The sequence below is a fragment of the Mirounga angustirostris genome, unplaced genomic scaffold (genome assembly GCF_029215605.1).
Source record: "Mirounga angustirostris isolate CCGP_5_RB_7025 unplaced genomic scaffold, mMirAng1.0.hap1 SCAF_13, whole genome shotgun sequence".
Classification (NCBI taxonomy): domain Eukaryota; kingdom Metazoa; phylum Chordata; class Mammalia; order Carnivora; family Phocidae; genus Mirounga; species Mirounga angustirostris.
Genome location: NW_026991721.1, coordinates 44,389,907 through 44,403,944, shown reverse-complemented (window position 1 = coordinate 44,403,944; position 14,038 = coordinate 44,389,907). Strand labels below are relative to the sequence as shown.

The 14,038-nt window shown below is 37.5% G+C and overlaps 2 protein-coding genes across 3 annotated transcripts in view; one reads left to right on the top strand and one right to left on the bottom strand.

Moving 5' to 3' along the window:
• LOC129046364 (disks large 1 tumor suppressor protein-like) overlaps positions 1 to 7,391 on the bottom strand; it is a 562,187-nt gene extending 554,796 nt beyond the window's left edge. The window contains exon 1 of the mRNA XM_064575848.1: positions 5,579 to 7,391. Within this exon, the coding sequence (XP_064431918.1) occupies positions 5,579 to 5,597 (19 nt within the window). The 5' untranslated portion in view covers positions 5,598 to 7,391. The remainder of the gene's footprint in view (positions 1 to 5,578) is intronic.
• Positions 7,392 to 7,504: 113 nt separating this feature from the next.
• Positions 7,505 to 13,870, top strand: TMEM126B (transmembrane protein 126B). 2 transcript variants are annotated; one of them, XM_045894538.3, is made up of 6 exons: positions 7,580 to 7,658; positions 7,881 to 8,013; positions 10,555 to 10,676; positions 11,658 to 11,851; positions 13,149 to 13,260; positions 13,528 to 13,870. In XM_045894538.3, the coding sequence occupies exons 3-6, from the start codon at positions 10,564 to 10,566 to the stop codon at positions 13,700 to 13,702; spliced, it is 594 nt and encodes a 197-aa protein (XP_045750494.1). In that variant the 5' UTR covers positions 7,580 to 7,658; positions 7,881 to 8,013; positions 10,555 to 10,563; the 3' UTR covers positions 13,703 to 13,870. The 2 variants fall into 2 exon arrangements, with proteins under 2 accessions (XP_045750493.1, XP_045750494.1); XM_045894537.2 differs by lacking the exon at positions 7,881 to 8,013 and having other exon boundaries at positions 7,505 to 7,658.
• The last annotated feature ends 168 nt before the right edge of the window (positions 13,871 to 14,038 follow it).

The following is a 14,038-nucleotide window of genomic DNA, read 5'->3' as shown; positions in this document are numbered from 1 at the left end:
TCTATTGTTTGCTTCATTACATACTCTTAATCAGTAGTTGAACACAAAAAGTATTCTTAGGTTTCTCTCTCCAGATTGCTCTCTTTTTATGCCTCCTGGATTGATGAGTATTTTCCAACATTGAGAGTCTTTGGTATCATGGTTTCCAATAACTCTCACAACCAAGGTCAATATGACCTTTTGAGGGATTTTTAAATCTAACAAAATCTTTAGTAAATTATCTATTTTACTTTAACTTGCAGAAATTGGAAAAGTTTGAAAATTATCTTTTCCTATCCCTCTCTGGAAAGATTCAGTTCTTAACTCTTTTGAGTTTTATTGGCTGGGAAAAAGAAAAAAAACACAAAGTTTTGTGAAATGGAAAAAGTATCTGGATGTAATACTGGTATGGCAAATATGAAAGTTCAAACAAATTTAATAAAATATATGCAAAATGAATAAAATAGCCACTCAGGTACAATCAATTCAGGTACACATTTTCCCCTTTAAAGAAACTGAAAAGGGGTGCCTGTGTGGCTCAGCTGTTAAGGTTCTGCCTTCGGCTCAGATCATGATCCCAGGGCCCTGGGATCGAGTCCCATGTCGGGCTCCCTGCTCCACGGGAAGTCTGCTTCTCCCTCTCCCACTCCCCCTGCTTGTGTTCCCTCTCTCGCTGTGTCTCTCTCTGTCAAATAAATAAATAAAATCTTTAAAAAAAAAAAATCAAAGAAACTGAAAAAAAATTATTCTAGAAATTTAAGAACAGCTAGAGCTGTAAAGAGAACATATCCAGATAATGAAAGGCAAATATAAATTACTAAGATACTATAAAAAAGAAATTAAGCCACATAGTACAAGAAACAGAAAATGAAAAAGAAAACTTCAAATAAGGAAGGAATGAACAAAAGAGTTTTAAGAGGAAGAAAAGAAGAAAAGCAAAAGTGTCATTTTTAAAAAGTATGGTCAACCAAAAGGAAAGACTGTGAACCCAGGAAACAATAATCTCAATTTCAAGGATGTCCATGAGATACATGGCAATATCAAGTCTTAGAATGCTAATTACACAACACTCTTTGGCTTCCTTTAAAAAGAAAAATGACAAAACATATGAATTATGAAAATGATAGTATTTAACTTTCAGTACTTGGTAAAAATAAGTTTATACATTATTACATCACTGAGAACAGCTGTAAAAAAAGAATTTAAAGGAAATAAAGTGTTATATAAATGAAAAATGTCAGATAGACTTGTATATGAATTTAAAAGAAGCTAGGAGGACAATTAAAAAGACGGGATTTTTTTTTTAAGTTTTTTTTTTTTTTTTTTTTTTGACAGAGAGAGACACAGCAAGAGAGGGAACACAAGCAGGAGGAGTGGGAGAGGGAGAAGCAGGCTTCCCTGCTGGGCAGGGAGCCCGATGTGGGACTTGATCCCAGGACCCTGGGACCATGACCTGGGCTGACAGCAGACGCTTAATAACTGAGCCACCCAGGCCCCCCAAAAAAGACAGGTTTTTAAACACAGAAATGAAATGAACATCAACCTCAATGTATTAAAAGCAATGATTTCTTACACATATTTAATATTACAGAGAAAAAAACTGCAATGTACTAAAAAATTCTGTTGAAGTGTATTTTATCATTAAAATACCAACATCCCACTGAAAACATAGAGAAGGACACAACTATCATTAACTTTTATTTCTTACATTAATCTAACATGAAATCAGATTAGAGCAATTCAACAAGTCTTGTTGAAATAGCCCCATCCAATGCACCATGATCCTGTATCACATGAGAGAATGCTAATACAATTTATCTTGGATTGGCCCTGAATTCTCACAAATAGGTCAAAGATGTCCTAAAGGTTCAGGTGGGAGCAAATCAAGTTACTACAATAGATAAGAGAATCCTGAATGAAAAGCAACTGTTGGGGAAAAAAATTTCTAATGAAGAATCTTGAAAAAACTGAAATCTATAAAAACATGGAGAGTGGGGTGGGAGAGATAGGAAATAATGTCTTAAAGCAAAAAAAGCAGTGAATATGAGGGTTTCAGCTTATTTAAGACCTAGTTCAAGAACAGAATCTAAAAATGGACTTAGATGTCACACCCATTCCCACTTCCCACCACGGTTATATGTTGCTAACTACACCAATCTCCGCTCTACTTTTACAATAACATATAAAATAAATACCAAATGAAAATCTCATGAAAATTTCTTGTTTCAATAAGAATATATTCAGCAATGAATAAACACTTGGTTCAAAAGGATAGTTACTGTTAAAATTACATTTAATTTAGTTATTTCATCGTATCTACCACATGTAGCAATGAAGAAAGAAAAATGAGTCAAGATGACAAAAGACACTACTCTCTGCAGAATAAATCTAGGTTATACTTTAAAATATTTGTTTCACTCATATTTTAGAAGTAATACAAATAGTAAGCTTAGTCAATTAAAAATATAACGCATATGTCATAACTTATTTGGCTAGTTTACTGTAAGATTCAAAAACATGTATCTTGACACTAAGTAGTTTTAAAAGATTAAAAAACAACATAAATTGTTTTTCTAAGTAGATCAGTTCACAAATTACATAATGCATAGATTTTAGCATAACCCAAATATATACTTGCCTTGCTAATCAGAACTTGTTGATTCCTTAAAAAAGATGACCCATTGCCATCAATCCATTATTAAAGAAGGAAGGAAGAAATGGAGGGAGAGAGAGGGAAGAAAAAAGACGGAGGAAAGAAGGAAGAAATAAGGAAGGAAATAAACATTAAATTATTTCTCATAATGCATAATTTTCAATCATGTCACTGCAATTTGTATAACTTCCTTCAAGGTAGGAACTTTTTAAGAAACTCAGCCTATTGGGTTTAGAAACCTTAAGATCAACCTGCATACCATTGGTGGGAATGCAAACTGGTGCAGTTACTATGGAAAACAGTATGGAGGTTCCTCAAAATATTAAAAATAGAAATACTATATGATCCAGGAATTCCACTACTGGGTATGTACGCAAAGAAAACAAAAACACTAATTCAAAAAGATATATGCACCCCTATGTTTATTGCAGCATTATTTACAATACCCAAGATATGGAAGCAACCCAAGCATTCATCAGTACATGAATGGATGGAGAAGATATAGTATATACACAGACACACACACACACATACATACATACACACACACACTCACACACTAGAATAGTATGCAGCCATAAAAAGAATGAAATCTTGTCGTCTGTGACAACATGGATGGATTTAGAGAGTACTATGCTAAGTGAATAAGTCAGAGAAAAAGACAAATACCATATGATTTCACTCATATGTGGAATCTAAAAAACAAAACAATTGAATAAACAAAAAACAGAAACAGACCCATAAATACAGAGAACAAATTGATGGTTGCCAGATAGGTGGGGGGTAGGGGCTATGGGCAAAATGAGTGAAGGGGAGTAGGAGGTACAGGCTTCCAGTTATGGAATGAATGAGTCACGAGGATAAAAGGTACAGCACAGGGAACACAGTCAATGGTATTATAGTAGCTTTGTATGGTGACAGATGGTAGCCACACTTGTGAACATGGCATAATGTATAGACTTGTCAAATCACTATGTTGTACACCTGAAACTAATGTAACATCGTGTATCAACTATACTTCAATAATATTTTTTAAAGAACTCCTTTTAAAAAAAAGACACCTGCTTAGTTAAGTTATACCTAGAACATCAACTGCTCATCTTCCACCTCCTTCCCAGATAACTTTTTATCCAATTCTCTCCCCCGCCTCTCTCCTTTCTCTCTCCTCCTCATCTCCTCTCTCTGCTACATACACACTTACACAATGTGTTTAAATTCAATTATTAATCTAAAATAAGGCAGTACAGAAGGGACAATGCCCAGAGAACAATAAGGGGTAGAGAGAATAAAAACACATGGTGGGCACCTGGGTAGCTCAGTCATTTAGCGTCTGCCTTCGGCTCAAGTCATGATCCCAGGGTCCTGGGATCTAGCCCCACATCAGGCTCCTTGCTCAGCAGGGTAGCCTGCTTCTCCCTCTCCCACTCCCCCTGCTTGTGTTCCCTCTCTCGCTGTCTCTCTCTCTGTCAACAAATAAATAAAAATCTTTAAAAAAATTAAAAAATAAAAATAAAAACACATGGTAAGTAAGTCAAAGAGCCATGTCATTTATTGGCTACATTACCAAAACCATTCTTGTTCCAGATAAACCAATTGTGTCAGGTCTAGACAGGTATGGCTTCAAAATCTCATAGAGAGTTTATTTATCTCAGTGATATTACAGGAGAGAGCAAGAGAAGGAAACAATCCCAGTCTCAAATCCAACGCACAAAGGAATGTTTGTAGGTATCTCAGAGGTTTTATATATCACTGTCCATCTCTACAGATACCAGGTGGATAAAGCATCTCACTGATTATAAGTTTCCTCAATGCACCTTCCAAATCCACAGGTAGAAGGATTAAACATCATGCAGAGCCAGGTTGCCCTTAAACCTTCACCCTGAACTTTAGTTTCAGTTTGTATCAACTCACATAACTGGTCAGCACTTGGATCTCTGCTAGTCCCGTATATGGAGTGCAAGGGTGTTTGAATAAATTTTTGTTCAAAACTCTTGAGAAAATTCTTTATAGTTGATCTGATCTTCCACACCATGTCAAAAAAAAAAAAAATTGGTTTCATTAGGATCTTTAAGAACAAAGTTAACCTGGGGTAGATCTGGGTTAAAGTGAATTCCGTGGCCCAACCTATAATAAACTATGCTTTAGAAAGCCACTGGATCTTGATCCATTCTGGGGAGGGAGGAGGGAATTAGGGGTTTACCTCATTTGGGAAACTTGCCAATCGTGTTATTAGATGATACATACATCTAGAAAAGCACAGCAGTTACCAAAGTTGTGCTTTATCACAAAAGTGAATATCTACCCTAGAGTAAACCCAAATATGAAATTTATCTTTAATCAAAAGATTAATAAATCTATAATTATGTTCAGTACAACTTTGTTATCTTTTACAACTATGTAATTCACTTGATAAATATTAAGTCCGGGGTGCCTGGGTGGCTTCAGCTCAGTTCATGATCCCAAGATCCTGGGATCAAGCCCCATGTTGGGCTCCTTGCTCAGCGGGGAGTCTGCTTCTCCCTCTGCCTCTGCCCCAGCTCATGCTCTCTTCTCACTCTCTATCTCAAATAAATAAATAAAACCTTTAAATAAATAAATAATATTAAGTCCATGAGGAAGAGCTCAAAAGTAATCTTTGACAAGCTAAGAAAACAAGCTAAAGAAAAGATCCAATCTGTGGTATCAAACCTATGCTGATTATAAACAGTAATTTAGACAACCTGAGTTATGAAATCACAAATGTCTATAATTAAATACTATAGTCTTACTTCATTATACTCTAGCAAAATATTACTGAATGAGTACCACAGAAAAGACAGTATTACAATAAATATTTTCCAAAACCCAAGCAAAATTTTACTCTCAAATGGAATACAATTTAAACAGCAAATACCAGAATCAAGAAAAGGGACAAACATATATTATATAGGAAGCCTCATAGCCCACCTTTCTTCTTGACTGGCATTCTTGGGTCTTTCCACTGCCACAGGATCCAAGATCTCTTTTCAGGTTTCAACTTGATCCAGCTGGACTGAGGCCAAGAGCCAGGTAACTGTTGCAAACCACTTCACTGTTCAATTTTGAAATCCAGGCTGTCTTCTCTTCCAGATAGAGAAAAAAATGATGTATTTTTTTCCACAATTAAACTTTTGACACTGCCCACAGAGTTCAGAAAAAAATAACCTTGAGTTTTTCAATTTTTATAAAATATTTATTCTGTTAAAAAAAACTGAGAAAATTATTGTAAGCATAGAAAATGTTATTAAAACTCCTCTTCAGACATCAACATTTTTGGAGTTCAATGACTAACTCAATTAAGGCACAAACCAAATTTACACAGCTGTCTCATTACTCAGTACATGATCAAATTCAAAGATGAACTGGTTGATGATAAAGATCCTCCTCAATTCTTCAGAGAAAAATTTAATCCCCTCCCCAACAAAAAATACTTTTAAAAACCTTTTTGACTCTGGTCTCTAAAAAGATGGGTGAGTTTAAACAGTTTTCTGGGGCAGAACAGACTGACTGAAAGGCCCCTTTTTATTTACTGGACCAGAAGTTCCAGATCTCACCCCCTCAGTCAGACAGGATCCAGCTTGCTGTCACTTTCATTTTTTTCTTCTGTGCTCTCCAAGCCCCTCGGGCTTAATCCTTAATGCCCCTCTGATTCTGATCCTCCCATGTATTAACCGAGAGGATTGAAAAGAAGGAAAGCAATCCCTTGGCATGGAGACATTAAAGTGACAGTGCTACTCAATGGGCACTTGATGCAGGATGAGTTGGCGAAGCAGATTTCTTCACACTGGAGTCATTCACATCATGCCATCTCTTCGCATCCAAGCAGCTCCCTATCCGGCGAGGAAAAACACTGAGACTGTTCGAGAGAAGTCAAACCTTCCCCCAAAGGTGTTTTCTGAGACGATGTAGTAGTATTAGGCATGTGAGCACAAGCTGTGCAAACGGTCCGCGATTTCCTAAATTAGAGTTCTGCTGCTTGGCTTCCACATCCACCCTTTGAATCTCTCTCTAAACTACCCACCTTCCTTTTGCAGAAATGACAAGAAATCTCTCTGCTACCGCTGGCCACCCCTACCCACACCCCGTTCCTATATAGAAGTGCACAGAAATGTCCTGCACCCTCCACGCGATGAAGTGTTTCCTCAGGCAGGAGAAACAGCAGCACTAGAAATTATATAACTCTCGAATTTGGCTTCTCTAAGACATGGAGACTGGAGGGTCGGGGTTGCTGGTCTGGGAGATACTCCTGGGCACTGAACGTGCACAAAAGGGCGCCAGGCCTCCTTGCAGCGCCCCCCACCCCGAAATATCGGCTGGCAAAGGGGTCTTCTTGGGAAGTGGGGTAATTTTTCTCTCTGGTGCCTTTCCAAGCGGGGTGAAAGGATGGAATATGAGGGGACTAAAGACTGGGAGAGGAGTCAGACCGCTGAGCGGGGAGAAGGCTAGTCGGGGCTGCTCTGGCGGCCGGTTGGGGGCTCTGGGGAGGAGGTGCCGGGGAAGCCGAAGCCTTAACACACGAACCAGGCCAGAGGGGAGAACTCCCTCAAAGAGTGAAAGGGGCGGGCAGGTCGGCCCCAGCTAACGGAGGTGCCCAGAAGAGAGGAAAGCGCGCAGCAACATCCCTGCGCTCGGACCGCCCCACGTACCCTCTCAGCAGGAGAGAAGAGGGAGCTAGGTTAACAAATAACTGGGTAAAGGAATATAGGGCTGGCAAGAAGGCGGGCCCATGGGCGTCTGGACCTCCTCGAAGCCAATGAGCGGCCCTCATTTCTGGACGCCACGCCCAATCACAGCCAGGATGGAGGGCGCGGCTTTTGACTGGATCGGGGAGGGCCGGGGCTGCAGGCTAGAGGCGTGAGCCAGCACCACTTCCCGGGCTTCTGGCGTTCTGGGTCCCCGCCCACCGCTAGTCATGTGATCCGCCAAAATGGCGGCGCTCGGGCGTGAGGCTGGGGCTGACTTGAAGGATGCAGGTGTGGTGCCGGTGAGAGCTGGGGAAGTGCCCAAGGTAGGCGGAAACCCGGGGCCGTATGAGTCGTGATTTCTTCAGCCTCAGTATATTAACGGACTCTTCTGAAATGATGGAATTTCCAAATCTAAAGAGAACAGCCTCCAAGTCCATGCAGGGCGCAATCTATGAAGCTCCCAGTTGTTACGGAAAGAGGCGGAGAGAAAGCAGGAGACCTAAAGTCTAGTCCCGATTGCTCGCAGTTTTTTCTCTTGTCTCTAGGCCTGTGCGCTAGCTTTCAACTTGAAATACTTCCGTGTAACTTCCTCCCCTCCCCACCCCTACCAAGTTGTTCTCTTGCATATACTCGTTTAAACGTCATTTACTTCTGGAAACCTTCCCACACTTCCCCTGGGTAGGTTAAGTTTGGCTTTTCTTATGCTTTTTGTTTGGTTTGGTTTCATTTTTATGGCACACTAATTCTGCCTTTAAATTACCCTCGGTTGGGTTGTGGATTTCAGAGGACACAACTGCATCTTAATTATCCTGGAGTCTGTCAAATACCAGGTGCTGTGTAAATGATGAGTATTAAATAAAATTCTGAAAAGTCAGGTAAATATTATTTTACACATAAAAGCAGTACAAAACTGTAAAATGCTTTGCAGACTATAAACCTGAATACATACACTCTTACTGGGATAATCGTGGTGACCAGTTGAGTGGCCTTGGACTAGTCAATTTTTAGATAAAATGCTGGTTATAGCTGATGGAGGGAGGTGGGTGGGAGATGGGCTAAATAGGTAATAAGTATGAAGGAGGGCACTTCTTAGCACTGGGTGTTATATATAAGTGATGAATCACTAAATTCTACTGAAACCAGTATGAGACTATATGTTAACTAACTAGAATTTAAATAAAAATTTGAAAAAATTAAAAATTAAAAAAGTTGGTTATCAAAAAGTCTTTACATTTCAGCCCTTGTTAAAAGTCTATCAAAAAATTACTAGTCTATTTCTCTGCTTTAATAACAGTGCCTTCCAAAGACTAGGCGCTAAATAAATATTTGCACTCAGTAAGTATTTGTCCTGTTTCAGTGTTTTAGAATCATAATACTGGGTGTCTGGGTTCCCTGTATAATGACAGTGCAGACAAGGTAGAAGGTTGGTACAAGGCATTGCCTGAGAGTTTTCTTTGTGGGGAGTAAGGGACTTAAATGAATTGGATGACAGCAAAATAAACATTTATTTTAAATAAGCATATTATAAATTACCATGTTACTGGTCTCTGCCTTCATAGTACATTAGATAGATTAGATATAGAATCTCCCTTAGATATTATGATATCTTCCATTTTCCATTTAGATGTCCAAAATAGCCAGAAGATTAAATCTAGTCTGTAAGAAATTGCTATTTATAATTTTTCCCTGTCCTCTCAGATATTTTAAAGAAAAAAAAATAGTACTGGCTTGAGTCCAGTTCTACAATGATGCAGAGCTAGAAACTTGTCCATTATTACTCATGGTGTAATAATATATGAAAGTTCAAAGGAGCCCATACCTTCAGAATGTTGATGCCATGGATGAATTAGCCTTTCATTAGTTAGGGTTAAGATTGGTACATATCACTTACTCAGCAAATGAGTATTACAGTGATGTTCAACAATTAAAGCATGTGTCCACTGATTACCAGTGTCAGAATCATTTGGTCTATTAAAGTGCAGATTTCTAGACTTCACCCTACTCCTGTTGAATCCAGATATCAGGAGGGAGCTCAAGAGACTGCATTTCAAATAAACCCCGCATGTGATTCTTATGCAAACTAAAAGTTGAGAATCACTGATTTATTATCTTCTGAGTTCATTATGCTTAATCCACTCTTAATTCTCTTGCCCAGGACTCTTGAAATTTGAGATCTAGTCTATGCCCTTACTATAAATGTCAAAATGGAGGTCAATATAAATTGTGAAGGACCATAATTTTTTTAATCTCTTCATCGGCTAATCTGGAATCCTATAATGCCAGTGTGGCAAAAGATTCAACAAATGTTATTGTTAAGACTTTTCACAGAGACCCAAGAGTCTTACCCAAAGCAAAACATTCAGAAAGGATCCTTTCTTAGGATCCAGTTTTGTTTTTGTTTATCACTGTTTTTTACTTTCTGTTAAGATACTACTGTACAAACCCTCATGGTCCCTTGACATTGGCAACTGTCTGTTCATACATCACACTTGGGACACAGAAACCTTCCCACCTGGAGCCCAGTGCCATGGGTCCAGGCTCCCTGGTATACTACATATAGTTTCCAGCAAAGGCTGTGCTTCTGCTCCAGGTGCTCCTAGGGAGCTGGATATGTAATTTATATAATCCAAGGTATCCATCCATGAGCATTACTTCTTCCTAGCCTGGAACAGTGTCCCTCTCTCTGATGTTCTCTCTCACTATTCTCCAAGGCAATCCCTGCTCTCCTCCTTCTCCAGGAAACGCAACATAATCTCCAAAATGAGCTTACACTTTCATGAGACAGATGTCAACAGGTAGGTGTTGTTTCCTTCTAGCTCTGAAAGAGCTAGAGCAAGAACTACAAAGGACCTGGCTACCTTTGGGGAAAACTGTAAGAAAAACAAAAACTCAGTACCTCAGTAAGTTATCCTTCTACACTAGGTCCTAAGGCAAGACAACCTTTCTGAACCTCATTTTTCTCATCTATAAAGGTATAAAAATAGAGATGATCATTATTCTACCAATTTCTCAAAAGCTATTGTCTAGCAGATAATAAGAGCTACTAAATATTGATGGAGTCATCGACAAAGTATGTGAAAGCAGATGACATTTTACTAGGATCTAAGTGGTTTTTAATCTGAATCTAAAATTTATAAGATATATCATTATCATTTATTTATCATTTATCATTATCATTTATCATTAGCTATTATGGTTATGAAATTTTGTGTTTTCCAGGACATCAGAATGGCAACATACACACATGGTCAGCCCAGTCTTTCTCTAGGAGATGCAGAATTCAGAAGACCAATGGTCATCGAAATCATAGAAAAAAAATTTGAATATCTTAGAAAAGAAAAGTAAGAGACATACCCAGACTGAAAGTCAATAACTTTATTTGCACATCTTCTGTATTGCCATTGTTTCTGAGTATCGAAGATCCTATTAACTTTATTGAGTTGGCTATAAGGAAAGTTTATGAAAAAAATGGAGGGAAACATAGATGAAAATAGTGGTTTGTTGGAATATTGGGACTGTGGATAATTTCTTTTGCTTCTTAAAAAAGAAAATGCCCAAAATTATTGTTGAAATGTTATTTGTACAATAAACATTTTTAAATTAAAAGCAATGGAGAACACCATTTCGGGAGCTACTTATATTTAATTGATGTTCAATTGTAATTAAATTCCGTTTAGAATTGATTAACTCAGCACAGTGCTGAATTCAAAAAGGAATTCAGATTCCATAATGTACGTACGTATAGTCTCATATTACCATTTCAACTTAGATTAACAGAGCTCAAGAATAAAATAAAAGGACGTTAATCTTAGACCTTAGATATTTCTGAATTTAGGTATGAGTCAGAATCAGTAAAACTAGATCTGTCAAATCTCTTTGCATATCCTAGACAAATTATCTGAAATATATCTGCACTAATTAAGAAATAGTTATTTGCTAGAGGGCCTAACCAAATGTAAATAACTTTGTTCATATGACGTAAGCAAATTAATCCTTTTAGTAGCAAAAGCAGTATTCTTAGATATCTCATAAATTTGGCTATATTAGAACATATTCATTTTTATTTGTGGCCAAAATTTATCTCTTACAAGAGTTTAGAACCAGTCTAGGTGATTTCAGAAAGAGGCTTCTATCCTTTCATTAGAATGCAAGTTCCATGAGAGGTGGGATTTTTTTTTTCTTTATTCACTGCCCCATCCTCAACACACAGAAATATTTGATGTTGAGTAAATATGTAATAATAAATGAATACCCAGGAAAGGATATACCCATTAAGAGAATATTACGTTGAATGTAATTTTTCTCTTTGTTTTTCCTATTAGGACGTTAAATATATATGGCACAGTGTTCTTTGGAACAGCAGCTAGTTTCTCTGGAATAATGGCCAACTTCATTTTCAGACACTGCTTCAAGGTTAAACATGATGCTTTGAAGACATATGCATCACTGACTACACTTCCATTTTTGTCTACTGTAGTCACTTACAAGCTCCTTGTAACGGACGCTTTGTATTTGGGTAAATTTAAATTCATTAATGTATAATGTGTTTAAGTAAAATTACACCTTAACATATCCTGTTACTACTGTTGATAATGATCACTAACACTTGTATATTGCTTTGCCACTTAAAAAGTACCTTCACATATATTGTCCTATTTCATCCCCACAACAGTCCTCCTGATTAGGCAGGGCTAGTAGTATTGTGTCCTCCTTACAGACACACAGCCAAAGCTAAGACATGTTCAAGTATGCTAAGAAACAACATAATATACTGGGGAAAAAGCAGGCTTTGGCATACTACACACGATTTCAGATTCTGCCTCCTACCACTTAAGTTTTGTGACAATGGGCAAGTCATTTAATATCTGAGCTCAGTTGTCTAATCTGTAAATTAGGACTACTAGTACTGTTGTGATGATTAAAATACTATATGTTAAATGCCTAATGAGATATCTGGCTTACTGTGGGCTTCTAATGTTACTTCCTGCCTCCTCCCCTTAGCTTAAGTTTCATAACTAGTAATTGATGGAACCTCTAAATCCTATTTATCAGGTCTTAAATATCTCTTTCCCAGGGAAACCTTCTCTGATTCCCTCAGTGTAGGTTAGGTTTCTAGATACATTCTCTATTCATTTTACCTTCAAAGCATTGTGCACACTTAAAAATTTATTTTTTTTAAGATTTTATTTATTTATTTGACAGAGAGAGACACAGCGAGAGAGGGAACACAAGCAGGGGGAGTGGGAGAGGGAGAAGCAGGCCTCCGGCAGAGCAGGGAACCCAATGCAGGGCTCGATCCCAGGACTCTGGGATCATGACCCGAGCCGAAGGCAGACGCTTAACGACTGAGCCACACAGGCACCCAAAAAAATTATTTATTTAAATAAATATTTGTCTTATTGTTTCCTGGTGGACTCACCTAAAGGTTAGAGATTGGGTCTCTTCTATGCAACATTATATCACTAATACATGCCTGACACAGACAATAAAAATGTGTTAACCTAGAATCCAGATGTCTGGGTCTAATAGTTTAATATTTTTCATTATGAAATTGCTTTCTGCAACAATTATAAGATATATATATATATATATATATAAGAGATAACTCTACTTATGTTAAGTATAATAAAAGTATTTTTCAAACATGGTGCATTTAGTTTATCATGTGCCTTAGACTAAATTTCTAACATTCTTTCTATTGTTTCACTATGATTGAGGACAGTACAGATAACTACTCTGTGAGGACACAAGACTGTCTTAGTAGTTCTTATCCTGAGTTTTAAAAGGAAACCAAATTTGCTTTTGTTTTCCAGGCAGTATAAGCCAGGAAAATTGTGTTCTGAGAAGTTCACTGATTGGCATAGTATGTGGCGTTTTATATCCCTGTGGTTTGGCTTTTTCTAAAAATGGACGCCTGGCAGTCAAGTAAGTCCGTCTGTTTGTTCCTTTTCTTCCTTCCTTCCTCCATTTTTTTGTTTGTTTTTTTAAATGTTCATAAACGTTTCTTACTCTTTAGCTGCCAATGACACATTTTAATTAGAATGTAGTTTGGTACTTCAAATAGCTAGCTTTAAACCTTTTTGCTATCTACATGAAAGACCGTAGAATAGAAATTATCCATTTGGGGGAAATCAATGAACTTTTCATAGAAAATACATCCAGAAGAAGTTCTTAATTATTTTTCCTTTTTAGGTATCATACTGTTCCACTGCCACCAAAAGGAAGGGTTTTACTTTACTGGCTGCTGCTTTGTCAAACAGAGATAAAAGCTATGATGATTCCTCTAGTCCTTCAGACGGTATTTGGAATATTTAATGGTCTACAGCATTATGCAAGATTTGGAAGTACACTTGAGAAAACTACATGAAGATTAATCAAAGTGAATGGATACTAAATCAGCAGAATGGGTTTTTTTTATGATGAGGACTCAGGCATTGCTGAAGCAGTTAAAAGTAACTCTGGACAGTTTGTTTCTGTTCCTTTTGCCTGGTATACAGCAGGTACTCAATAAATATTCAGTAATTCAGTATTTAAATGTAAGTTTCATCTTTCTTCATTGTGTGTGGAAGTGGGTTTGAGACGTCAGGGTTTGCTCTATACATTTATATATTCATTCATGAGACATTTATTAAGCACCTTACATCTCAGGTACCATGTAACATGTAATAAGGAATGGTCCTTAACCCAGAAGGAACTCACAATT

Coding starts and splice junctions, on each gene's coding strand:
- TMEM126B (XM_045894537.2), top strand. CDS start 7,578: ATGGCGGCGCTCGGGCGTGAGGCTGGGGCTGACTTGAAGGATGCAGGT. Junction 10,677..11,657: donor GAATATCTTAGAAAAGAAAA/GTAAGAGACATA, acceptor TTTTCCTATTAG/GACGTTAAATATATATGGCA. Junction 13,261..13,527: donor AATGGACGCCTGGCAGTCAA/GTAAGTCCGTCT, acceptor TTTCCTTTTTAG/GTATCATACTGTTCCACTGC.